The sequence below is a fragment of the Dama dama genome, chromosome 7, assembly GCF_033118175.1.
Source record: "Dama dama isolate Ldn47 chromosome 7, ASM3311817v1, whole genome shotgun sequence".
NCBI lineage: Eukaryota > Metazoa > Chordata > Mammalia > Artiodactyla > Cervidae > Dama > Dama dama.
In genome coordinates this window covers 11,096,088-11,124,029 of record NC_083687.1, presented here as the reverse complement: position 1 = coordinate 11,124,029, position 27,942 = coordinate 11,096,088, and the positions used below count along the sequence as shown (strand labels likewise).

The 27,942-nt window shown below is 45.6% G+C and overlaps 2 protein-coding genes across 2 annotated transcripts in view; both read left to right on the top strand.

Moving 5' to 3' along the window:
* The first annotated feature begins 403 nt into the window (after nucleotides 1–403).
* On the top strand, nucleotides 404–7,619 carry RPS10 (ribosomal protein S10). Its single transcript, XM_061146473.1, has 6 exons — nucleotides 404–484; nucleotides 1,649–1,798; nucleotides 2,031–2,202; nucleotides 4,229–4,306; nucleotides 6,748–6,803; nucleotides 7,510–7,619. The coding sequence occupies exons 2-6, from the start codon at nucleotides 1,649–1,651 to the stop codon at nucleotides 7,549–7,551; spliced, it is 498 nt and encodes a 165-aa protein (XP_061002456.1). The 5' UTR covers nucleotides 404–484; the 3' UTR covers nucleotides 7,552–7,619.
* A 13,938-nt stretch (nucleotides 7,620–21,557) lies between these two features.
* NUDT3 (nudix hydrolase 3) overlaps nucleotides 21,558–27,942 on the top strand; it is a 114,183-nt gene continuing 107,798 nt past the window's right edge. The window contains exon 1 of the mRNA XM_061146472.1: nucleotides 21,558–21,847. Coding sequence (XP_061002455.1) covers nucleotides 21,749–21,847 — 99 coding nt within the window. The 5' untranslated portion in view covers nucleotides 21,558–21,748. The remainder of the gene's footprint in view (nucleotides 21,848–27,942) is intronic.

The following is a 27,942-nucleotide window of genomic DNA, read 5'->3' as shown; positions in this document are numbered from 1 at the left end:
ATCGGTTGATGGAATTCTATTTTTTGGTTGCTGTTCAGTCGCTAAGTCGAGTCCGACTCTCTGCGACTCCATGGACTGTGTTTTTTATTCTTTCATTATTGGTACTGCCGTCACTGTTATTTTGTAGGCTGGGTATCTCCTTTTCCCTGCTCAAAGAGCATATATTCCTTACATAATAATAAGTTAAATTAACCGGCGGGAAACGGAGAAAATAAACGTAACGTGGACCGTTAAGGCATGAAGGTGATCATTTCTTGATAAGGCACGCCGGCTCCCACTCCCGCGCTTCCTCAAGCCGGCCGGGGTTCGCGGCCGCCCACGTCTGAGGCACCGCCGGGGCCGCCCGTCGCTCAGGCACCGCCGAGGCCGCCTCAGGCAGCTCGCGGGTCCTGACAGGGGGCGGGGCCCGGCAGCCCGGAAGAGGCCCCGCGCCGCGCACGCCCCTTCCTTTCCAGCGCCGGCCCCGGACACAGCAGCCGTCGCGGTGAGTTCCTCCGGTGCCGTGGTGCCATCGGCCCCCATCCTGGCCCTGTCTCCGCTGCCGCCGTCGTGCCTCGCTGGGTTTAGGGTGGCGGGGGCCCTCTCCCGCTCCCCGCACGTCCATTTCCGAGCAGGCAGGGCCCAGAAGCGCATTTCTTGAGGGGGGGGGGGACGGAGAGTAGTGGGGCCCTGTTAGGCGAAGATTGGCGTCCGAATGGAGGAGGGGAAGATGAAGCCCTAGCGTGGCGGGAACCGTCCGGGCGAGACTGGGGAAACTGCGTCCCTTCCGCACGCTTTTTTGTTTTTTATCGGGGCAGAACCCTCACTCGGAGCTGCCTCCCTGCTCGGCCATGGAGCTCTGGTTTAGGAGTAAAGGTGTGGGCTGTGGGGGCCTCAGCCTTTTGCTTTGGGGTCAGGCCCGTCACGAATCGACAGGCTTTCTTCTGGCCCCTTCTCCCTCGCCAGAAGGCACCGCCGCGCGCGTTCCGCATTAGGTACAGTTGCTGATGCGCCTCAAACACTCAGAGGGTGTAGGGTCTGAGGGGCTTCCCTGACAGCTCAGTTGGTAAAGAATCCGCCTGCAATGCAGGAGACCGCGGTTCGATTCCTGGGTCGGGAAGATCCGCTGGAGAAGGGATAGGTTACCCACTCCAGTATTCTTGGGCTTCCCTGGTGGCTCAGCTGGCAAAGATTCCGCCTGCAATGCGGGAGACCTGGGTTGGGAAGATTCCCTGGAGAAGGGAAAGGCTACTCACTCCATTATTTGGCCTGGAGAGTTCCATGGACTGTATAGTCCATGGGTTCTCAAAGAGTAGGACAGGACTGAGTGACTTTCACGATAAGGGTCTGACCCCTGCCCGGTTTATACTATGCGTTGTGAAAGTGACAATCTGGGGCGGGAATGTCCCCCTAGTCCCACCCTCGTTTTATCTTAACGTCCTGGCAACTCCTCACATGTTTTTGAGGGTGGAGGAGGGAACTAGTGATTGTTGGGCTTAAGTTTGCAGGGGTTTAAATTCCTGTTTCCTGCATGTTTTTCGGTATGTTTGAGACTTGTACCCGTTGGTGACTCTTGTGTGTGTGTTCAGTCTTCGGGGGTGATGAACTGGATTATGGCCTCTGGCCACAGTGCTCAGAAGTACTCTTGCTGATTTCTTCCTTCTTACAGATGTTGATGCCCAAAAAGAACCGGATTGCCATTTATGAACTCCTTTTTAAGGAGGGGGTGATGGTGGCCAAGAAGGATGTCCACATGCCCAAGCACCCGGAGCTGGCAGACAAGAACGTGCCCAATCTTCATGTCATGAAAGCCATGCAGGTAGCCGGGGCGCTGCTGGAGTGGGGTGAAGTTAGAGGGGGGCTTTTCCACTGGTGTTTAAGGCAAATTCCACGGCGAGGTCAGGACTCGCAGTGCTGCTTGCTACCTTAAAGGGCCGTAAGGCAGATACACCATGGAAACTTGTCTGCTGTGCGGTTTAGCTTTCCATTTGCACTGCCTTCCTAGCTTCAAGCCTCTAGTTCTGTCTTAACAGTGGTTTTCCGTCTTATAGTCTCTCAAGTCACGAGGCTACGTGAAGGAACAGTTTGCCTGGAGACACTTCTACTGGTACCTCACCAACGAGGGCATCCAGTATCTCCGCGATTACCTCCACCTGCCCCCTGAGATTGTGCCCGCCACCCTGCGCCGCAGCCGTCCGGAGACTGGCCGGCCACGGCCCAAAGGTATAGTGCTCACATAATGTCTGCAAGGGCATCCTCTGAAGTTCTTTCTGCGGGGAGAGGTGAAATGGTGAGGTTTTGTGTGAGCAAGGAGGTGGTCTTCTTAATACACTACCATTGGAATCAACTTTTTTTTTTTTTTTTAAGTTGGAGTTTTTTTTGTTGTTGTTGTTTTAAACAAAAATACAGGAGAACGAAGTCATACTTGTACAAATTCTTAAAGATAACCTTAGCAGGAAGACTGCTTTGAAATTTGGCACGAATCATGCCACTGTTTTCCATGAGCGCAGGTTGTCTTTTCCCAGATAGCTCTGGTCTTGTTAGCTTTTTCTCCAGGAGTTAGTGTCATTCTTTGCTTTGTACACATAAGCACATCTCTTGCCTGGATAGAATTCAATTTCATCTCAAGCATATACACCTTCAGTTTTCAGGCGAGCTGTGTGCTCCCTCTGGTTTTGTAGATGCTGTTTATAACCAGCAAAAATGGCCTTGGACCACAGACTTGTAGATGTATTTGTCATCTTAGAAGTCCCTGTTTGCAGCAGGCCCCGCTTGTTTGCTCTCGAAGTTCAGCTGCATGAGCTCCACAGGATCCAGGATGGGTGAAAGAGTGAAATCAGCTTTTGGGGTACTCTGGCATGCAAGATCTAAGTCAAGTCCTAGAACCTTGAATGGAATTGAACACAGGTCTTCAGGCCATCCATCCCAAGAAGTGGTATTCAACACAGGCCAGATATATGTGGTAGGGTGTTGAGAGTTCAAATTCAAGTAGACCAAGGTGTTTATTCCCCAAGAAGTCCAGAGCAAAGCCGTTCACCACATGTGAAATGAAAAGAGTTTCTTGGCAATGGGAGGAAAATAATAAAAAGGCAAATAGGACAGAATGGATGTAGAGAGAGTGTATGTATATGTACATATATATCTGTATATATACACACACATGTATGCACAAATAGCACTGTGAAAGGAGCCTGTTTCCAGGGAGTTACCTTCTGACTTGAGATCATTGCTGGCTCACAATTGGCATTTGTTAAGTCTATGGTTCCCTTATTTTCTTTTAAAAAAAAAAAAAAAAAGACCACCCTGCACCAGAGGAGCAGTTTATGAGTTTGAGTAATGAAATGCAGAGATTACTAAAAACATGATCATCAGACTTTCTAGGTTCCCTGGAAAGACGTCATGGAGCTCAAGAATTTGTATTCTTAATGAAAACTCACGAGGGTATTCTACTAGTTAGTTAGGATTACATATGTTTAGAGCAAAGCTTCTTCATTGCACCTTGGAATCAGTCTTTTATTTAAAGAATCATATAAACGCTATAGATAATTTTGTGGAGTAACAAGGTAGAATGCTAGATTAACCTTCCAGTGTTAGAATGTTAAGGTAGCTTTTAAAATCTGCCTTAATACATACGTTTCACAGCCTAGTGAGGTATAAGGCAAAGCCTGAGCAGAATGAAAGGATTCTTGATAGCTTCTATTTATATACTTACATTGGAGGTAAGGCTTGCCGCTTATGGTGACTCCTTTCCTGTTTGCACTAAAAATTTTCCATTTCAGAGATGGGTCAAGTTCAAAATTTTGGCTATTGAAATGTTTGTAGAAATGACTGGGTTTCTTTATTTGCCAGATATTTGGGAAATCTACGTTGAGAAATAAAATAGAAGAAAGCAGACCTTTTGCAGGTGTGGTGGTGTAGTTGCTAAGTCATGTCTAACTCTTGCAACCCCAATGGACTAGCCTGCCAGGCTCCTCTGTTCCTGGGATTCTCCAGGCAAGAATACTGGAGTGGGTTGCCATGTATAACATTTTAATAGGATGTGCATTTTCCTAGGTCTTTGAGGGGTCAGAATGTCAGTGATGGCAAGTATCTAGCTGACAGTTCTGGGTGTAGGAGTTCCTGTCCCATTAACATGTCATAACCAAGTTTTTGCAAAGTGAAATTGGAGAGCAGTTTTTAATTTTGCTGGCCTGAAAGGAACAGAGTTGCCATGTTGCCCTGTGTTCATACTGTGGTTTAATCTGTGCAGGTCTGGAGGGAGAGCGACCTGCAAGACTCACGCGAGGGGAAGCCGACAGAGACACCTACAGACGAAGTGCCGTGCCCCGTGAGTATCAGCGTGTGGATCTGGTGTTGGGGTGGAGTCTGGGTATTCTCCCCTGCCTGGGGCTCAGCCCTTGAAGATGCCAAGGTGACCCAGTGAAGATCCTTGGGTTCATCTCAGATCATTCCATCTGGAGTCCATTGTGTATCTTGCCTTCTGCAGGGGTGGGAGTTAGAAGGGACACTCTCTGAGCTGGGGACACAAAACACTTTAAAGACCTTTAACTAGAACAAAACTGAAAACTTTCAGGAATGCAACATGCTTTTCTTTGTTTTGTGTTCCTGTGTTGTAAGTTACTTGAGGGCAGGGCCCACTTACATCACGTTTGTTTCTTTTTATTGCAAAAATAATGCAAAATCTTGTTTTTAAATAGCAGATATTTGCATTGATGGGAACCACAGATGTCTGTTCATTCAATAGATAACATTGAGTGCCTATGGTTTATGCCAGACGTGATTCTAGGAGCTAAGGGGTAGTACTGTACATAAAAAGACAAGATGCTTTTCTCGTTGAACTTGCATTTTGGTATTAGGAGAGAATAAGCAAAAATAAAGGGTATAATCATGTCCATGATGGGTGCCACAGGGGAAAATTAAAGCAGGGGAGTAGGTATGGAAATTTCCAGTAGGATTTGCAGGGAAAATCCTGTCAAAGTGAAATAGAAGCAAACATCTGGAGGTAGGGAGGCTACTGGGGGAAGGTGTCTGGCTTGTCTAAACAGAATATGGCAGGAGTGTTACATGAGGATGTCTTGTAGCTGTGGGCCATGGTAGGACTTGAGATTTTACTCGGAAATAAGATGGGGAGCCATTCAGCTTGTCTTTTTTGTTTGTTTGTTTTCATTCAGCTTGTTAGAGACTGTCCTTGTTTCAGAAATAGTAATTTGTGACATAAAAGCAATGTATAAAAGGGAATTTATACTTTTACTACTCCTGCTTGGTGGCTCAGATGTTAAAGAATCTGCTTGGAATGTAGGAGACCTGGGGAAGATCCCCTGGAGAAGGAAATGGCAGCCAACTCCAGTATTCTTGCCTGGAGAATTCCATGGACAGAGGAGCCTGGCAGGCTACAGTCTGTGGGGTTGCAGAGAGTCAGACACAACTGAATGACTCACTTCACTTCACTCTTTCCTCCTCCTTGTGGTACCTGATTCTTCAGATGTGAAATACTGATAGAAGTGAGCACTTGAACTAAATACTTCTAAGAAAGAATTCCTCCAGCAGACAGGCTGTCGGTTCAGAAAAAGTTCGTGGTTGCTCTTTTTAGAAGTCAGGGTACACTGGAAATGGGTCAGAGGATGTGACAGTTGGTCCTGAAGTTGAGGGTGGGGAAGTGAGCATTTCAGGGAGAGATGGGCATGATCAAGGTATGAAGATGGGAAGATACAGTGGCTTGCTGATTGGGGGTGCTGCTGAGTAGGCAGCAGCCTGTAGTGGGTGTGGTCGGACTTGGGTCAAAGGTAGGGTTGATTTGAGCAGAATTTACTGATTTAGCGCGACCAGTACTACCACCCTGCTCCTCAAATGTGAATTGTAAAATTTCCTAGTCGTCACACTTAAATAGAAAGTTTATGTGGATATTATTTTTTTTTAATTCCAGTATATTTTAAAATGTTATCTTAATTTTTAAAATTATTTATTTATGGCTGTGCTGGGTCTTCATTGCTGTGTGGACTTGTCTCTAGTTGCAGCTACTCCAGTATCTCTCCAGTCATCGTGTGCTGGCTTCTCATTGCAGTGGCTTCTCATTGTGGAACATGGGCTCTTGGGCACAGGCTCAGTAGTTGTGGTGCTAAGTTCTGAGGCATGTGGGATCTTCCCGGATTAGGGATTGAACCCATGTCTCCTGCATTGGCAGGTGGATTCTCTACCAGCCACCAGGGAAGCCCTGAATTGTTATTTAATATGTACATTAGTGAGATACTTTGCATTCTCTTAAGTCTTGAAGTCTCATGGGTGTTTTGCACACATCTCTGTTTGGACTGGTGGCTGCTGTTTAGGGCAGAGCGGTACTAGGTCTTTCATCTTGTTTGTCACTTTCCCTTGGTGATAATAGAGTTGCTTTTTGTTTCTGTGGCCCCTTTACCTCTTAGTTCTCCCTCCACTGAGCTCCTTCTGTGAGCTGGGTGCTGGTCTGAAGCATGGAAGTAACTCAGTGATAGGAAGTATATATAGAAAGGGCACATAGTCCAGACTTTGTGGTCAAGGCGGCCTTCCTGGAGGAGGCAATAGTCTGGGCTATGAGTTGAGAAAGATGTCTTGCTCAGGAAAAGGCGGGAGCAAAGGTGGCTCAGAAGATGTTTCCCCACTGCAGGGTGTAATTTGCTCGCACTTCATCCTTTGCTGACATGACTTTTCTTGCAAGATGGGCTTGGGTGATTTGTCTGCCCTTGTTCTATAGTAGATCAGACCATATGACGAATCTAAATCTGTTTTTCATTCCAGCTGGTGCTGACAAGAAAGCCGAGGCTGGGGCTGGGTCAGCAACTGAGTTCCAGTTTGTAAGTGTCCCCTTTTTGTTCTCAACTTTTGGGATCTGTGTATTCAGGGATGTCCCCACCACAAATTCCAAACAGGTTTTTACATTCAGGCTGTTTATACACAGCCTGTAGACTTCTGTAAAGAAAGAAATTACTGAAACAAGTCTCACAAATCACCACTCCATGAGGAACAGTGGTAGTTTCTAGTTCGGTAATGGTCAGCATTACCCACTGGGTTAGTTGTGTGAACTAAGCTGAGAACTGGACACTGAAGATTGAGCAGGCTATAGACCCCGGATGGTGTGATCTTCAGCAGGTGCCTGTTTGCCCATCTGTAAAATAGAGCTGGTGGTCATACCTATCTCAAGCTAATTGTGAGATTAATTAATCCAAGTGAAGTGTTCTGTCCTGACATGCTGTATCACTGTCAGGACAGCTGCTCCCCCTGAGCAGCTCTTGTCGGGACACGATCATTCTCTGCAGTCTCCTTTGTGAAAGGAGTATATGGCAAACACAGGAGCGTGTCCTGTTGCTAGGTGCGTCTGTGTGTGTGTATGGAAGTGTATCCTGTTCCGTGGGTGTCCTTACTCCCAGTTTACGAAGGGGACCCCAGAGTCGAAGAGGCAGGGCTGGATCCCCTGAGCCCTTACATCTGGGAGCCTCTCCAGTGATGATGAGGCCTGGAGCCCGGCACACCACTGATGCTGATACGTACTTTCTCTTGCAGAGAGGCGGATTTGGTCGTGGACGTGGTCAGCCACCTCAGTAAAGTTGTGAGAGGTTGTTTTGTGTTGAATAAACATGTAAAGAGAAGAAACTAATCCTGTGTGCCCTGTTTTGTTTGCATTATGTAGCCTAAACAGGAATGGTGCAGGTTTAAGGGTTAGAGTGTAAGTGGGGCAGGACCGGGTTGGTTTGGGGAGTTGTCATTTTCCAGGGTGACATCACTTGTTGCCGTGCGAGCTGCAGTGCTTGGCTCTGACCCGGGCACTTGCTCCCTGTAGAGTCCTGTCCCGTGTGGTCACCATTGTGGGAGGCTGTGGGAAAGTTGAGTGTCCAGACCGATGGCGTTGGCTCGGCTCTGTCTGCTGGGAAAGCTGCTGTTCAGTTGGTGCTGGAATTACTAATCTTCAAAGCTCGGGGTTTATAAGAAACAGAAAAACACACAAAAGCATCCTAAAGGGACTGCCCAGCAATCTGAAGGCCCCTTACCCACCCTGGGATTTTTTATCTCTGCATAATCAGAAAAATAACAGACAACTGGAGTTCTTGCTGTCCCAGGGCTCCTGCAAAACAGGAAATGCACTGTTTTCCTGAAGTTTGTTGTTGGTGACCTAGCATAAGACAACATGAGTGAATGGTGTTTATTCTTGGTGAGGCCAGATGTCACCTTTTCCCGTTTTTACCACACTGCCTGGCTTGCAGGAAATTCATTCCCCCACCAGGGAATGAACCCACGCCCAGGGCAATGAAAGTGCAGAGTCCTGTGACCACAGAGTGCCATCTTGTAACCAGAGAGGATTGATGGGACAATTGCTGTGGTCCCACACTACAAGCACTGTATGCCTGGCACAGTGCCAGGAACCAAGTCTTGAAGGTGCAGCCCCTTCAGAGCCCAGGGGCATAGGCTTGCAGGCAAGTTTGTTGGGTGAGATGCCAACTTCGGTTTGCAGATCAAATGACTGCTGATGGTTATAATCTGCACTTCCTGCACAGGGGTCCGCTTTTGAGGAGCAACTCTGGGTCAGCCAGCAGGCCCACCAAGGTAAGGAAAGACTAGCTAGAAGTGGCTTTTAAGGGGTATGGGAACTTGGGGATCATTTGTGGGGTACTGCAGCTTTATATGGAGAGGGAGAGTAATAACCAGGTGAAACTGGTAGCAGAAATTCTAAACTGCCCAAGTGGTTTTCTGCTGGTAACCACAAAACCATATTGGTTCACCTATTGGCTGAAGCTCCAATACTTAGGCCACCTGATGCCAAGAACTGACTCATCAGAAAAGACCCTGATTCTGTGAAAGACTGAAGGCAGGAGAAGGGGACGACAGGATGAGATGGTTGGATGGCATCACTGACCCAATGGACAGGGAAGCCTGGCGTGCTGCATTCCATGGGGTTGCAAAGAGTTGGACACGACTGAGCGACATGAACTGAACTAAAAACCACCACCTACTTCAGTCTGGACAGGCTGTTGTAATTTAGACCACAAGGTGGCAGCCGACAGCAACCCTGAGTGTGCACTTGGTCCTGGGAGGTGAACTTTGTATTCTGAACCACCAATGAGTAGAAGCTTGCCTTGGCAGAGAGGCAGTGTTGGGGGAAGCTGTTTCAGAGCAGCCTTGGCTGCCTTGCCAAAGATTGCTCTTTATCCAATTTTTCTGCTGGCTCGAGCGATGTCAAGTGGTTGCCTGTGTTCACACGCCTTGTGATTGTTTAACCTGGATTCTGCTGTGAAATGTTAGCTCTCAGCTTTACTATTTCCCACCGAGGCCAGCAAGGGAGCAGATGGGTTTCCTCTATAGCCTTGGTGATTTTCTGGCCTAAAATGTCACTTTCTCAGCTAGGGCTCTTTGCCAACCCTTTCCCTCGTGATTTAAATTCATTCCAGAATGTGTTCTCCAAGATCACCCATGCACTCTGGGAAAACCCGAGGCATCTACAGGGTAGAGTCAGAGACTACAGATAAAAATACACAGTTGGAGGTGGTTCTTGCTGCCTCCCAATCTCCCTCCCTCCCCCTATGTTGGGAAATTGAATGACCCCTGCCTATCAATAATCACTGATTAGCTGCTTGGGGATCGATGCTGATAGGTGCTCTGGAAAGGCTTGAAATTTTCCTTTAAGGACCTCACTGTTCAGTTAGGAAAGCAAAACCAAAGCTCTACATTGAGACCTTAATACCAAATACTGTACTGGTGGCAGATCGTTAGTCCAGACTGAAGGGAAATGGGAGGGCAGAGGCAGTGGTGGGTGAGGGGGCTGGTGGTGAGACCAATCAGGATTGGAGAACAAATAAGTTTGGGGAAAACAAATACTTGCTATTACAAGTGCCTGAGAAGATCACTCGGGGTGGATGGAGTACAAGGGGCGCAGGCCCCCTGGGCACATCCATCACCGGTGGAAGCTGTGGAGAAGATTGAGCCTTTCTTCCAGGGTTGGTTTTGAGGCCCATGAAAGCCTGGCAGCTGCCCACCAGCCCCATATTTGGCTCACCAGCTAATCCCCACCACCGCTACCACCAAAACAGGCTCCAGAGGATTTTTAAGGGATTTTTGAAGCTGACAGCTGAAGGCACATTTTCCTAATACAAACTTCCCTATATGGACACAAATCCCCTTTCCCTGAAAACTACAGTCCCCTTACAGGGAGTGCCAATAACAGCTTTAAGCGTCTGTGTTTCTCTAGAACTCCAGACTTTGGTTTGATTAATAAATAGACCTTCGAGAAGCAGCTGCCACATACCTACGTTAGATGCTGGGAGATGAAGATGTTTTTGAGAAGCATACATCCTCGCCCTGAAGACATGAGGGCCCACCTGGACCCTCCCTATGTGAGTGCCTGGCCTGGCCTTCAGCAGGGCAGTGTGGGCCCTAGGAATTCCCCAACTCTCCTCGTCTCCAGAAGCCAGACCGGCTAAGTGAGGACTGAGAGACAAGGGGCACAGCTGTGCCCAGACTCTCCAAGCTTTGGGAACGCAGCCTCACAGGCTCCTCCTTGTCTGCCTCAGAATGCAGTCATCCATTCTAGGACCTGGGAGAAAGGAGTCTCGCTGAGAGCACTACTAGAGCAATTGTTTCAAAGCCCATAGATGGAGACCTGGTTTAATCTGTCCTGGGACCTGGCCTGCCTGTTTCCAACGAACATACGGTACTCTTGGCGCTCAGAGGATGGATCAGTGACGTTTTTAGATTGGGCTTTCTGGACAAAGTCTCGGGATTATTTGGTGGTCTACCGGCAGTAGCTGATGAGGCTGGGTGTGGAGGCAGGACTGCAAGACAGCCTGCAGCCCCAGCCCTTTCTCCTCCTTGCTCGGTGCTGCTGAGAACCTCCCCCAGAAGCAGTACAATGCCCCAAGAGGTCCCTTGCCTGTAGCTCTGCTCTGTGTTCAACTACTCTCCTCACCCTAGTCACAGTTAGTTTTGACAGACACATGTAAACAAAGGTACTCTTCATCTTAAAATCCTTCCAAAGTTCCATGTTGCCTTCCAGAGCCTTCTAGAATCTAGGCAATGGCAGGCTCCGCGCATGGCCTAACAGGTTCATCTGTCGACCAAAATAAAGCTCCAAATTCCAGAATCCAGCTACACTGACGCCCTTTCTCAACCTCAGGCTTTTTTTGCTTGTGGTATTCCATGTGGGGGGAAATTCTCCCACCCCTGTCCACTCAGGGGTCTTGTTCATTCTTCAGATTAAATTATGTCCTCTGAGAAGCCTTTCCTGGTAGAACCCACCCTACTGCAAAGTCCAGTTAGGGGTTTCTCCTGGTATGCCCTGGGCGCTGAAGTTCTCCAGGCTGTGTGGAAGCTGCTCGGATGCTGGACCATCTTCTCTGTGACACAGCCTTGTCCAGGGCCGTAGCCCAGGGTCTCATACATAGTAGTAGCTACTTTGTAATTATTTGCTGCATGAATGATGTCCTGGCAGAGGTGGCCTCCGAAGGGCTATCTCCTGCTGTAGAAAGGACACTGGTGAAAAAAAAACTATCTCTGTGGAAGGGACTTCCTGGCTGTCCAGTAGTTAAGTCTCCACGCTTCCAATACAGGGGGCTCAGATTCAGTCCCTGATTGGGGAACTAAGATCCCACATTCCTGCTGTGTGTGTGTGTGTGTGTGTGTGCGCGCGCGCGTGTTAGTCACTCAGTCGTGCCCCACTCTTTGCGATTCCATGCACTGTAGCCTGCCAGGCCCCTCTGTCCATGGAATCCTCCAGGCAAGAATACTGGAATGGGTTGCCATTTCCTTATCCTGCTGTGTGGTGCAGCCAAATAAAAAAAAGCCTCTGCAGGAGCCTAGATTGGGAGTGCAGAAGCAACTGTGACACTGATAAATGTGACCGTGGAGGGACTGCCAGCATTGGGGAGGCAGGCCTAGAAATATACACTAAGGGGCCCGGTGGCTGGGGTTGGAAATGAACTGGTGGCTTCTGGGGATGAGGGGAACAAACATTATCAAGAGAAAGGCCTCCCACAGTGGGCCACTGTGACCATCTGAGCTCAATCGAACAGTTTAAAGTAGCATGAGACTAGCCTAGGCGTGGATCCACAGAGTAACCAGAGAAGCAGCCTGGGGCTCCCTTCCCCAAGTCTAGGAGTTTGTATTCTTTTTATTCCTTTTTTCTTCTTATTTTTGGCTACATTGAGTGGCATGTGGGGTCTTAGTTTACCAACCAGGGATGGAACCTGCGCCCCCTGCATTGGAAGGTGAAGTCTTAACCATTGGACTCCTGGGAAAGTCCCTATTTTTATTATTTTTTTTTTCAGCTTTATTGAGGTATAATTGACATAAAGTACATATACACGCAGACCTTGGAGATATGGCTGATTCAGTTTGAGACCTCTGCAGTAAAGTGAATTGCAGTAAAATGAGTCACACAAATTTTTTTATTTCCCGGTGCGTATAAGTTATGATGCACTGTTGTGCGTAACAGCATTATGTCTGAAAAACAATATACATATTCTTAATTTAAAAATGCTTTATTAAAAAAAAAATGCTTTGTTGCTGAGAAATGCTAACTACCATCTGAACCTTCAGTGAGTCATAGTAGTAACATCAAAGATCACTGATCAGCGTAACAAATAATAATGAAAAAGTCTGAAATATCGCAAGAATTAACAAAATATAACAGATATGAAGTGAGCAAATGCTGTTGGAAAATAGTAGATGACAGATGATCTTATTCACAAAACAGAAATAGAGACACAGACATAGAGAATAAGTGTGTGGACACTGAGGGAGGAAGGGAGAGGTTTGGATGAGTTGGGAGATTGGTATTGACGTGTATATACTACTGATATTATGTATAAAATAACTAATGAGAACCTGTTGTAGAGCACAGGGAACTCAGTGCTCTGTGGTAACCTAAATGGGAAGGAAACCTGAAAGAGAATGGTTATATGTGTACATACAGCTGATTCACTTTGCTGTACAATGGAAGCTAACACAACTACTGTAAAGCAACTGTACTCCAATAAAAATTAATTTTAAAAAATGGCACTGTGACTTCCCTGGTGGTCCACCTGCTAAGACATGACGCTCCCAATGCAAGGGGCCCAGGTTCAATCCTTGGACAGGGAACTAGCTCCCACATGCCACAACTAAGTGCCATAACTAAGACCTGTGCAGCCAAATAAATATTTTTTCAAAATAATAATAAAAATTTAAAATGGCACATATAGACTTGCTTGATGCAGGGTTGCCACCAACCTTCAATTTATTAAAAAAAAAAACAACAACGCAGTATCTGTGAAGGGGTATAAATGAGATATGCCTCTATTTAGAGTGTACAGTCTGATAAATTTTGACATATGTGTAAGCCCATGAAATCAAAATAATGACTGGCAATCCCACGCCCCATCCCCAGCCTTTGTGCCTGATCTGCTTTCTGTCAATATAGGTTAGTTTGCATTTTCTAGAGTTTTATAAAGATGGGATTATACAGTATGCACTTTTTTATAGGCTGGCTTCTTGGCCACAGTGAGATTCATCACAGTCATTGCTTGGTATCAAGTTCCTTTTTGTTGCAAAGTAGTATTCCATTGTAGGGATACAGCACCATTTTTAATCCATTTACCTATTAGTGGGCATTTGGGAATTGTGACTAATGCTACAGTGAACATTCATGTTCATTTGTGAGGACACATAGTTTTACATTTCTTGGGTACATACTAGATCACACAGCAATTTTGTAACATTTTGAAGAATGGCTAAACTATTTTCCCAAGTGGCTGCACCATTTTACATTTCCCACTGGTAGCATATGACTTTGAATTGCTTTCATCTTCACTGAAACTTGGGCTGTTTGGTCTTTTTATTTTAGCCACTCTAATAGGTGTGAGAGTTGGGATTTATCCTGTAGATTGATAGTGAGTAGTTAACAACGTAATGGTGAGGATTGGTGTAGCCAGGAGTGCTGGATGCTTGGCAAATATTAACACTTGAAACCCCACTGCAGGAAATTGTGAACTGAATCTAGGTCTGTGCAGTGACCACACTGGGGCACTGAGTGGTCATGGGTAAACCACTCAGTCAATAGTGACCACAATACACATTCAGCTTGCTAACGGGAAAGGGAAGGGGGGGAAATCCATCATTTGATTGCTCAGTTTTAGAAAGGGAAACTAGGACAGAATGAGGGCATTAGCAGGGGGAGAAATGAAAGGAATTGTTGAAAAAGTTACAGCCCATAGAAAGCCTGGAGCCCATTTCTATTAAAAGTGCTTTATTGGAAGCCCGTGATAAATGCATGGCACAAATCCAAAAGAACAGCCACTTAAAAAAAATAAGCCCTGCATGGTTTACTGACATATCAAAGAGGCCATTGTGAGGAGAAGCATCTTTAAAAATACATATTAGAGGAAAAATAATAAATAAAAATACATATTAAATGGGAGAGGATCCCCAAGCTGAGGGAATTAAGAGACCTCAAAATGGAGCAAAACTTGTAAAAGTCACAAATCAAATGGTATCAAAACTTTCTGAAGAGTACCAGCAAGAAATGTCAAAGTAAATTGTTCTAGTTCATTTCAGTGCATGAAAGGCAGGAGGTCAGTTTGAGAATCTAGGGTCACCGGCTCATTAATATGCAAAGAGTGTACAGGAAGGGAGGCTGGAGGGGGGAGGGACGAACAATCAAATGACTCTGACATCTTTGCCGTCATCACACAGAGATTTCCCTTTCCATTAAAATAAAAAAATGTGGAAAATTTCAAAGATAAACATAAAAGTGTAATAAGCTACCATATACCCACCACCAAGCTTCAACAGTCAACAATCTGCCACACTTATTACATGGATCCCTATACCCACTTACCCCTAACTTGGTAATTTTTTAGTCAAGTTGACAGGCAGTAAAATTCACCCTTTTCAGGGATACAGTTCTGAGTTTTGATAAACATAGGCATGTAACCAGGCTTCCCGGGTAGCTCAGCAGGTAATGAATCCACCTGCAATGCAGGAGACCCCAGTTCAATTCCTGGGTCATGAAGTTCCCGCGGAGAAGGGAAAGGCTACCCACTCCAGTATTCTTGGGCTTCCCTGGTGGCTCAGATGGTACAGAATCCGCCTGCAATGCTGGGGACCTGGGTTCGATTGCTGGGTTGGGAAGATCCCCTGGAGGAGGGCATGGCAACCCATTTCAGTATTCTTGCCTGGAGAATCCCCACGGACAGAGGAGCCTTGTGGGCTACAGTCTAGAGGGTCGCAAAGGGTCGGACACGACTGAGCAACTAGGCACAGACATGTCACCACCACCACAGCAAAGCCACAGTACCTTTCCATCACCCTAAAAAGGTCCGCTGTGCTGCCCCTGTGTGGGCAACACTTTCTTCAGAATTGTGTCTTCCCCAGAATAGCAGGAAACGGAACCAGAGCACTGCCCTGGTGGTCCAGTGGCTAAGACTTCATGCTCCCACTGCAGAGGGCCTGGGTTCAATCCCTGGTCAGGGAACTAGATCCCACATGCTGCAACTAAGACCTGGTGCAGTCATATATATACACACACACACAAATATATATTAAAGAACACTGGAACCATACAGTATGTCCTCCTTTGTGTCGGACTTATTTTGCTCAGCATATGGCTCTGAGATTCATCTGTGATGTTGCCTGTATAGGTAATTTATTCCTTTCTATTGCTGAGTAGTATCCGACTATGCGGATGTACTACAATTTATTCATTTTTATTTTCTTTGTAAAGGCATTTGGGGATCAACTGACAATGTAATATACAAATCCTAACCCTACCCTTTTGACAAATGGATCCAACCATGTAACTCACTTGCATGAGAAAAAGAAAAGCAGCCCCTGACATCCAGGAACTGGCCTGACCCTTACAAGCAGGCTTTGGCATGCTGGAAGTTGCCTGGCGCTCACAGTGAGGTCAAGTCACTCTCCTGTTGGATATAAACAATGTCATCAAACATCAGCATCAGAGAAGGTGACACTGTGACTCAAAGTCACAAAACTTTATAATCTTGTCTGTGGTGGTGGTGGTTTAGTCACTAAGTCGTGTCCGACTCTTGCGACCCCATGGACCGTAGTCTGCCAGGTTCCTCTGTCCATGGGATTTTCCAGGCAAGAATACTGAAGTGGATTGCCATTTCCTCCTCCAGGGGATCTTCCCGACCCAGGAATCGAACCCGGGTCTTCTGCATTGCAGGCAGATTCTTTACCGACTGAGCTATGAGGGAAGCCCTTATAATCTTGTCTAAGCACAGAAAAGAACAAGTTCACAGTAAACCAGTAAATATAAAACACACCTCTCTCCTAGCTGATATGAGAAACAGCTTCTCTATCAGTTATGACTTTAGCCATGTTCATTTTTTAAGATACCCAATCATAGAATTACCCTGCTTCCTGACAACATCCAATCCAGAACAAAGCCCTGTTTCTTTAAAACTTGCCCCAAATCACCTAAGTCGTTTTTAACACCTGAGACGCCCTCTGCTCCTCTCTGGTACGTGTTCTCCATCATTGCAAGAAGCAAAAATCCCAACTTGTTCAACTACTGGTAAATGCTTGGTTTTTGCCTGGAGGGCACTGACACCCCTATCAAGATGTAGAACTTTTCACTTTCCTGTAAAATTCTCTTATGTCTCTTTTTAGTTAATCCACCTCCCCACCCCTTCCCACACCACCCCCGAACGCCCCTGCATCACAGACAGACATCTGTGTTCTTTGGCTATTATGAACTAAAGCTGCTGTGAACATTTTGTACAAGTCTTTTTGTGGACATATGTTTTCATTTTTTGCCAGGTGTATTCATTTCCTATTGCTGCTGTAACAAATCCACACATATTTAGGGGTCTAAAACAACACAAATTTAGGGACTTCCCTGGTGGTCCAGGGGTTAAGATTCCACGCTCCCAAAGTAGGGGAGGATCCTTGGTGAGGGAACTAAGATTCCATATGCCACAGGGGATAGCCAGAAAAAGAAAAACAACAACAACACAAATTTCTCGTTAATATCTTAACTGTTCCAGGGGTCAGAAGTCCTAAATGGGTCAGGAGAGTTGTTCCTGTGGCTGCTTTGGGGACAATCTCTTTTCTTGTTCTCTCTAGCTTCTGGAGGCCACTTGCATTCTATGGCCCCTTCCAACATCTTAAAACCAGCATCTGTAACTCTCTCTCCCTCGGACCTCTACTGCTGTCTTTACCTCATTTTCTCTGGCCTCTGACTCTCCTGTCTCCTTCCTTCCCTTCTAAGGACACTTTCGATTACTCTGGAGCCACCCAGATAATGCAGGCTAATATCCCCATCTCGAGATCTTTAATAACATCTGGAGGGTCCCCTTTCCTATGTAAGCTAAGTTATTCATGGGTTCTGGGGATTACAATGTAGGCATGACTTTGATTGGGACTGCTTTGAATATACAGATCAAGTTGGGGAGGATTAACTTCTTAACACTCGCAAATCTTTCAATCGATTAATACGGTTTATCTCCCCATTCATTTAGATCTTCAGTCTCTCTCTACAATGTTTTATACTGTTTAGTGCAAAATGTTTTGTTAAATTTATTCCTAAGGATTCTTATGGTATTTTAAATGGAATTGTATTTTAATTTGATTTTCTCATTGTTTTCCTGGGATATGAAAAAGCACTGATTTTTAACCTTTTAAATGAAAACATAATGAACATACAATAAAATGCAGATTTTAGATACTCAGTTCAATGAGTTTTGACAATTGCATACTCCTGTATAATCACTGCCTAAAACAGGACATAAAACATTTTTATACCCCCAGGATGTTTTTTCTGCCCTTTTCCAGACAATTCCTTCCTCAGTCCTCCTACAACCACTATCAGATTTCTATCATCACAGATTAGTTTGGTCTGTATTTATATTTTATAGAAATGGATATATATATAATATACACGTTTTTTTTTTGGCCATACTACATGGCTTGTGGGATCCTGGTTTCCCAACCAGGGCTCAAAACCTGTGCCCCCTGCAGTGAAAGCCCAGAGTCCTAACCACTGGACTGACTGCCAAGGAGTTCCCAACATACACTTTTAAAAATGAGTAGCTTCTTTCACTTATAATGTTTTTGGAATTCATCCATATTGTTGCATGTGTCAGTAATCTGTTTTATGATTGAGTAGTATTCAGTTGCACGAATATACCATCATTTATCTATTTTCCTTATGACACATGGGCTACTTCCAGTTTGGCGTTATTACGAATAAGGCTACCATAAACATTCTTATATAAGTTTTTGTGGACATTTATCTTCACTTCTATCGAGTAAACACCTAGGAATGGAATTGCTGGGTCATAGGCTAGGTCTTGGAGAAGGCAATGGCACCCCACTCCAGTACTCTTGCCTGGAAAATCCCATGGACAGAGGAGCCTGGTAGGCTGCAGTCCATGGGGTCGCGAAGAGTTGGACATGACTGAGCGATTTCACTTTCACTTTTCACTTTTATGCATTGGAGAAGGAAATGGCAACCCACTCCAGTGTTCTTGCCTGGAGAATTCCAGGGATGGGGTCGCACAGAGTCGGACACGACTGAAGTGACTTAGCAGTAGCAGCAGGCTAGGTCTAACTTAGTAAGAATTTTCTAAAAGTTTCTTCAGAGTGGTGTTTCATTGTACAACTGGCACACAACCATTGTATCAGAGTTTCAGTTGCTCACATCCTAGCCAACATTTAGTGTGGCAAGTCTTCTTTATTTTATTCATTCTAATGAGTGTGATATTGTATCTCATTGTAGTTTTACAGTTACCTAATAATAATGATCTTAAGCACTTTTCTGTGTGTTCCTTGGGCATTTTTGGGTCTTATTTTGTGAAGTATCTGTTCAATTACATGTTCCATTTTTAAAAATTGGGGTGTTTGGGACTTCCCTCATGGTCCCATGGTTAAGAATCTGTCTTCTAATGCAGGAGACATGGGTTTGATTCCTGGTCAGGTTCAAACCCTGGTCAGGGAACTAAGATCCCTCATGCCGTGGGGCAACTAAGCTGCATGCCACAAACTACTGAACCTATACACCACAATGAGAAGCCCACATGTTACCTGAGGCACCCAAATAAATAAATATTTAAAAAATAAATTAGAGACATAATGGCAGAGGAGGAAGCTAGAAAGACAACCAAAATGACCAGGATTTGGGGAATTCTGTCATGTGAAGATTAACTACAACTAACTGAAATTCCATATCTTCTGTGTCCAGGGCTTAGTGAAATGCCAATAACATTACAGGCATACCTCGGAGATATTGCTGGTTCAGCTCCAGACCATGCAATAAAGCAATTTTTCAAGATTGCAAATATTGCAAAAGTCACAGGAACTTTTGTTTTCCTAGGGCAAATGTTTATACTATAGTATAATCTATTAACTGTGTAATAGCATTATGTCTAAAAAACAATGCATATACCTTAATTTAAAGGTACTTCATGGGCTTCCCTGGTGGCCCAGTGGTTAAGAATCCACCTTGCAATGCAAGGGACATCGACCAGGTTCGATCCCTCCTCCAGGAAGATCCCACATGCTACAGGGTAACTAAGCCCGTGAGCCACAACTACTGAGCCTCAGCTCTAGAGCCTGTGCTGTGCAACAAGAAAAAGTGAAAGTCGCTCAGTCATGTCTGATTCTTTGCGACCCCATGGACTATACAGTCCATGGAATTCTCCAGGCCAGAAAACTGGAGTGAGTAGCCATTGTCTTCTCCAGGGGATCTTCCCAACCCAAGGATCAAACCCAGGTCTCCCACATTGCGGGCAGATTCTTTACCTTCTGAGCCACCAGGCGCGCACTGTGCTCTGCAACAGGAGAAGCCACTGCAATAAGAAGCCCAGACACCGCAGCATGCGAGTAGCCCCTGCTCACTGCAACTGGAGAAAGCCTGTGAGCAGCAATGAAGACCCAATGCAACCAAAAAAAAAAAAAAGAAAAACCTTATTACTAAAAAATGCAAATCATCATCTGAGCCTTCAGCAAGATCACTGATCATAGTATAATGAAGAGCTTGCAGTATTTTAAGAATTACCAAAATGTGACACAGAGACAAGTGAGCAAATACTGTTGGAAAAAAGTTGCTCAATGCAGGATTGCCACAGTCCATCAATTTGTAAAAAGACAAAAACAAAGTAAAATAAATCGAGGTATGTTTGTAGTTACAATGTGTGACTACTATGTGCCAGGTGTCAAATGCATTTATTTCTATTTTAGAGGGGTATAAATTATGTAAATGAATTCCAACTTAGGTTTGTTTGGCTTCAAATCCTGATCTTTTTGGACTATGCTGCTGCTGCTGCTAAGTCACGTCAGTCGGGTCCGACTCTGTGCGACCCCATTGACGGCGGCCCACCAGGTTCCTGTCCCTGGGATTCTCCAGGCAAAAACACTGGAGTGGGTTGCCATTTCCTTCTCTAGTGCATGAAAGTGAAAAGTGAAAGTGAAGTCGCTCAGTCATGTCTTCAAATCCTGATGGTGGCTTCAAATCCTGATCTTTTTGGACTATGCTGCTGCTGCTGCTAAGTCACGTCAGTCGTGTCCGACTCTTCGCGACCCCATGGATTGCAGCCTACCAGGGTCCTCCGTCCATGGGATTTCCCAGGCAAGAGTACTGGAGTGGGTTGCCACTGCCTTCTCCGTTGGACTATGCTAAATACACACAAATTAAAAAAAAAAAAAAAAAAGGGAGGGGGGTAATAAGCAATTCACAAACAAATCCCGCACAGGATTTTCAGAACCTCCGGGGCATCCACATGGACTACTTTCGGTGTGGGCTATTAAGAACTTTCACAAGTCACACTCCTTTTATCTTGCTGGAGGGCGTCTGGCTGTATGTCTTTCTCTGGAGAATCTATTTGACATCCACAATATATCCTCCTCTTTTACAGCCCAAATGATGATGCCTTATGATTTGCACACTGTCTTTCTCACTCCTTCCTGGCCCTCCTGTATGCCTAAAGAGGAAGCATTTGCCTTTCTGCACGATAAAGAGATGTAAAATAAAACATCTGTCCTTTCAATGAACTACATGACCCAGCCCATAGACTGTCAGAGATCTTGGATGTCAATGAAATGTGCATCACCTTTTGCCTCGTTTCTGTGCAGTGCTTAATCCCAGGCATCTCGGGTTGCACGCTCCATTGCGTTTAACTGCATCCTACTTTCTACCTCTAGACCTTCCGTCTCACCCGCTCCCTGATGGATGGGCAAGGCCAAAGACCAGGCGGCGTGACCTTGGGCAAATTCTTGCTTCCGCCTCTTTAGCTGAGCCGGGCAGCCCAGCACCCGCACCTTTTCCCCCTCCGCTTCCTCGCAGAGCGACTCCCCGTCCCCGCCCTTACGCTACTGGCGTAGTGGCCGCGTCCAGCCGCGGCGCCCTCTCATCCCAGACGCTCGTTTACGCCGCGCGGACTGGGAGGGCGCGATTCCCGAACGCGGCCGGCGCTGCGAGCGCGCGGCCGTCCCGCAGGCTGGCGCGGCCTTACGCCGCTGACGCAGCGCGCCCAAGATGGCGGCGCGGTCGTCGTCGGGGGTGGCGGCGGCAGAGGGGGCGGCGGCCGCGGCGGCGGCGACGGCAGCCGTGACGGCGGCGGCGGAGCGGGGCCTCGGTCGGGGGGAATGAGGCGGCCGCGGCGAGCCAGCGGCGGAGCCGTGTAGCGGAGTAGCGGTTCCCTCTCCCTGCTTCCCTTGGCTGAGCCGGGGGCGCGCGCGCGCGCGCGGCCGTCCGGAGCGGGCTCCCCACCCTCGACTCCCGAGACCCGCGCCGCACCCCCCATCCTGGGCCCGGAGGATGATGAAGCTCAAGTCGAACCAGACCCGCACCTATGACGGCGACGGCTACAAGAAGCGGGCCGCATGCCTGTGTTTCCGCAGCGAGAGTGAGGAGGAGGTGAGGCGCGGGGCCGGCCGGGGGTCTCCGGGGTCGGTGGTCACCTCAGACTGAGGCGCAGGGCTGGGGGAGGCGGGAGGCGCGGCCCGGGCCCGGCCGCTCGGTTCGGCCCGAATGAAGTTCCGACGGAATTTCCTGAGGCGAGGCGAGGGCGAGGGGGAAAGGGACGAGGACGGTGGGCGGAGGGGAAGTGGGTCTGAGGTTCGGGCCGATGGGGACGGCAGCTCGCGGCCGGGGCACTCGCGAGCGGGCCTCCTGTCACTGAGGAGAGAGGGGCGGCGGGCAGAAGGCGGTGGCCGCGGAGAGCGCGCGGCGTTCGGGCCGGGCCTGCGGCTTGGGGTCCGGGGAGGGCAGCCCCGCGCTTGTGTCAGGCCAGCCCGGCACATGTGTGTGTGCAGGAGCCGCCGTGCACGCGGCGCGGGGCCGGCCCTTTGTGGCGGAGAAAGCATCCACTTCATTGGCAGGTTCGGGGTTTGCCGAGGGATTATGTACGTCTGGGAGCCCGAGGCGGTGGGGGGAGCCTCAGGAAGATTTAGGGCGTTGTGCAAAAGCCAAAGCCAGTTGTTTGTTTTCCACTGCGCTGGGTAGTCCATATGGTGTAAGCCTGAGAAGAAAGGACAATTTGATAAGATAATCTTTGTGGGTTGAAAATTTTTTCATTTTAATTGGGAAAGCCAAAATCGGTCTTTTAAGATTTTTTGCTCTGACATTCCTCCATTGCCCTGGGAAGATCTTTAGGATTAAATTTGCTTGCAAAATAGAAATGCTTAGAATCTGCACAGGGTACTTAAAAAAAAAAAAAAATCTCTAAACTCCTCAAAGCCGTTTCTCTGGTGATAAAGGGAATTCAGAGAAGGCGAATGTTTTTTTGTAAATCCTCAAAGAATAGCTGCTTTGGAAATTCATAAGATGCTTGTGGGAAGGCGTTCCTCTCGTGTGTATGGTGATAAAATGGCAGTTAAACTGGGAACAATGAAGGACAGTGAAATTCAATATGCTGTATTCCAGCATTCAGCAGTGGGCTATCGTGGCAGGGCTGCAAGTACAGTACATCGTGTTGAAATGGAGAGAAAAGAACTTGACCCGTTAGTTATGAAAAGAAGCTGTGATGAAAGACAGATGGGTTGCCAGAAGTTGCTGTCCAAAGATATTTAGGAGGAAGTGGAAATTTATTGCCTGGGAAAAAAAAGTTGATAAAAGCACTGTAATTGTACTGTTGAGAGATTTTGTGTGTTCCTTTCAGTGAAACAGTAGGAAACTAGATTTGGAAATGTATACTTTGTGTCCAAGAATATATTGTAAAAGTCCTCAAAACAGATGCAGTGTAATAACTGCTAGGCAGTGCCTTGCTGTAAATTGTGTACTGTTTTGGAATACATACTTGCATAAAGTAAAATGACTGGTGATGTTTACTGCCCCAGAGGCTTTGTTCTCCCCATTATCATGTCGTATTATGGGAAATCAGATGGGATCACAGGCTGTTAATTGGAGGGAAAACTAATTAGCATAATAACATGTCTTACTGCAGTAATATGGTTAAATCTGTGGGAACCCCAATTATAAGTAGAAGGGTATATAATTGTATGAATGATGCAAGACTTTACATGTTAAATAAATCATACTAGGAATTGAGAACATGTGACTATTTTGGATAAATTGGAAACCCTTTATGGATCATAAGCAAAGTAAAGAAGACTTGATTTTCTATTTTCTGTTGAAGGTTTATTATATATCGGTACCAGCAGCATTGATGTTAAAACATTTGACTGATCATGAAGTTTCCTCTACTGAATTTCTTTTTGAACATTGGTTAATGAGCAGAAGATTCATGCAAATCTTTAATTACAGATTCAGTAGATAATACAGCTAAAGCCTAGGAAGAATAAAATTAATGAAATGGGTGTATTTTAGATTTGTTTAAACTTACATGTGTTAAGAGCCTACTATATTGGTGCAGCATTCTGTAACATGGGATTTAAAGATAAACATCCCTCCTTGTCCCAAAAAGTTTAGTGGTTTTTTATTGGAACCCTTAATTGGGAGGGATTTTGGACCACAGAATAATCTCTAGGGTGCCATTCAATTCTCAGATTATATAATTGTGTTGGAAGGGAAGTAATTTGTTAGTTCCAGGAGAACTTTTATGTTCTCAATAGTAGTGCCAGAAACTGGAAGCATTAGCTGCCATGCATTGCAGGAATGTGAAATTCAAACTCAATAGGACATTCAACCCAATTTTATTTTTTAATGAGCACTAATGGCTTTAATCAAGATAGAATAATTTACAGAATACTATCAATATTAGCATTAAAACAATAATAATGTGAGTATGAATAGGACCCTGATTTATAAATTTAGTTAACCAGTGTCAGGAAGCATACTTAAAATGTAAAGAAAAAGAGATGGAAAATACTAGCAGATAATAGACCATGAGTCAAACCTTCTAGCATTCCATTTTTCCAGCCCCAGAAAATTTTATTTATAGGCCAGCAGTGATAGCAGCTGAGATACTGATCCAGGTTGGGGTGTGTGAACATATTCAGCAAGTTTACTGAGCAGCTTTATTGAGCACTCATCAAATGTCAGGTTCTATGATACAGTTACAAAGGAGACAGGCAGGCAAGAAGCCTAGAGGGGCAGACTCAACAACATGATGAAAATGAGTTCTCTTTCCTTCAAATCTCTGTTTGCTTTTCCTGTTGATAAACAAGCATCAATAGCAGGAAAGTTCCCCTCCTTAGATGTTTTGCTAATTATGGTGACATTCTGATAAATTAAGACCTTTAGGTTGGGGCGTTGGTGATGATTAGCGTTTCTTACAGTGAACCTGGTGTAAGTGGACAGTCTCTTGCCCAGCCTCTGCTGTAACCACTTGGTACCCTTGCCTCTACTCTGTGAGGGGCTGGTCCTGACAGGTTCCAGACCATGTGGCCTCCCAACCAGTTGTATTGATCCCTGTATTTGTTTATGGTTTTTGTAATATATTCATTGTATTTATCTGTACATCTGTGTGTATTTGTTGTAATACACTGAAAATTGTAATTATGCAGTGTAATTAAATATGACGTCAGTTGGTGAAATTTGAGTTCAAAAAGAATGATTTTGTGAAAAATATTTCAAATGCTTTGGAATGATCCAATAATTTCAAGTTATTAAAAAAAAAATTGCTGCTCTATTAATACGGATTCGAAAACTAAAAAAGATGGAGAAGAAGTCTTAGAAGTCTAGATAGACTCTGCATATAGATCACTTCATGAATATTTTCAGGTTTTTGTTTTTCTTCTTAAAAAACTGAAAATTACAGGTCACACATGGTGGGCATAGTGTATGAAAGACAACTTGCATTTCAACAGTAGACCCACAGTCAAGATATGGACTGACTACATCATGACTGACAAAGATTAGCAAATAAATATACTTTATTTGTTTACTTACTTATTTAAGCTGTGCAGCATGGTGGATTCTTAGTTCCCTGACCTGGGATGGAACCTGTGCCCTATGAAGTGGGAGTTTGGAGTCCTAACCACTGGACTGGCAGAAAGTTTCTGCATTTATATTTTTAATCTGCCATATCTTCCAATTAATATTTTATCATAAACATTACAGAATACTGAAACATTTCTTGAGTAAGATTTTATTACACTAAATTGGGTATGACGACACTCACCTTTGTCCTGGTGTTCACCTTGGGCCTTCTTAAAGCACTTCCAGTGAAATCATCTCTCTTACTTCCTTTCCTTTCCTACTTTGGAGCCTCTGTGATTACAGAAAGGGAGAGATACAGAAAGAGAGAGCAAGGGGTGAGCTTGCTTGTACTCTGCCCTTCCTGGCCTGGGGTAGGGGAGTGTGACACAGACGTTTTAGACAGTTGAAATATTTAGCAATGTGAAAGACTCTCCTGGAAAGGCTAGTGATACTGACTATACATGGGGTGACGTCACAGTGCTTGGGAAAGTTGAAGTTACCCCTCAGGGGTCTTTTTTTTACTGAGGCAGAAAGGTAAGTATTGACTGGATCATCTCAGATTTCCTTGTGCATTAAAACTGTTTTTATTAAAAAAAAAAAATCTTTTTAAAAACAAAGAACAAAACTGTCCTTAAAGGTCTTAGTTTTGCTTGTTGAGCTTTTCCATCAGGAGCCTGCCTCTTGGCATGGGGTTCCTGGTTCTCATTTCCTCAGATCCTTGAGCTCACTAGGTTGGGTGAAGGGATGACTGACATTGAAGACTCTCAGTGAGTGGAGACTCTGGTAGCCTGAGTGTTTGTCAGTAAAAATGCCCCCAGGGAGCAGGTGAAAAGACCTTCCCCCAGGCTCCAGAGGGGGGAGTAAGGCTGAGGTGGCACTCCCAGGGGTGACAACCATGGTGAAGAGCTTCCAGTGGAGCCCAGGCTGGTTGGGGAGTCCTTTTGTAGCATATCTCGGGGATTGTACAGTATTACATTACTCTAGAGTCACCACGAGTGCATGGATCCAGCTAACTGGACTTTTTTTTTTTTTTTCATTTATTTTTATTAGTTGGAGGCTAATTACTTTACAATATTGTAGTGGTTTTTGCCATACATTGACATGAATCAGCCATGGATTTACATGTGTTCCCCATCCTGAACCCCCCTCCCCCCTCCCTCCCCATCCCATCCCTCTGGGTCATCCCAGTGCACCAGCCCCGAGCACTTGTCTCATGCATCCATTCTGGCCTGGCAATCTGTTTCACACTTGATAATATACATGTTCCGATGCTGTTCTCTCAGATCATCCCACCCTCGCCTTCTCCCATAGAGTCCAAAAGTCTGTTCTGTACATCTGTATCTCTTTTTCTGTCTTGCATATAGGGTTATCGTTACCATCTTTCTAAATTCCATGTATGTGCGTTAGTATACTGTATTGGTCTTTATCTTTCTGGCTTACTTCACTCTGTATAATGGGCTCCAGTTTCATCCATCTCATTAGAACTGATTCATATGTATTCTTTTTAATGGCTGAGTAATATTCCATGGTGTATATGTACCACAGCTTCCTTATCCATTCGTCTGCTGATGGGCATCTAGGTTGCTTCCATGTCCTGGCTATTGTAAACAGTGCTGCGATGAACGTTGGGGTACATGTGTCTCTTTCAGTTCTGGTGTGATTGCTGGGTCTTATGGTGACTGGACATTTCTGATCCTTGTTTTTCTACATCTTTCCTGAGGCTTTGTGTGTGTGTGAGAGAGAAAGAGAAGAGGGGGGGCGAGAGAGTGTGTGTGTGTGCACACACACGCACGCCCGTCCCCATACTTTTTCCCTTGTCCCTGCCTAGTAAATACAGGTGTCAGTTAGATGTTTTTCCCATTACCTCCTTTTTTACCTGCTTCCCAAGTTGTGGATTCTAGTCTGAAATTGTACTGTGATCTTCATTATTCTTTCCTACTTCTTGTCCTAATCTTTTGCTTTTGGGTGAGTCTCATTTTTCAATAAATAGAATATTGTGTATCTACTTTAGTAGAAACAGTAGTGGAAATAGTAGCAAAAGGCAAGGCTCTTATTCAAGAACACTTTTTTTTTTCTGTGCTGCGCTGCTTACTTGATCTTTGTTTTCAAACCAGGGATTTGAACCCCTGCCTCTTGCGGTTGAAGCACAGCAGCCTAACCACAGGACTGCCAGGGAATTCCCTCCACTGCACGATTTTGGCCTAACCCTGTATTGCCTCTCGCCTGGATTATGACTTTATTCTCCTCACTGCTTGTCCCCTCACCCCTCTAGTCTTCACTGCTAGAGTGGTAGAGTGATTTCTTTTGACACAGAAGTCAGATTCTCTCACTCCTCTGCTCCAGTGGTGGCCTGTCTCAGCAAATCCAAAGTCTTAAACCGCGCTCTGGTGATCTGGTCCCCTGCCATAGCTCTGACCTCATCTCTTAGCACCCTCCCTCTCTCTCACCCCACTCTTCCAGCCCTCTAGCTTCTGTGCTGATTCTCCCCCGTGGTATCTGCATGGCTCCGTCCTTCATCTGAGGTCTTTGTTAAATTTATCAGACAGGTCTTTAACGATCACCCTGTTTAAAATAACACCAGTCCATTGTGCATCTGTTAACACTTTTTTTCTTGACAGCACATGTCACCA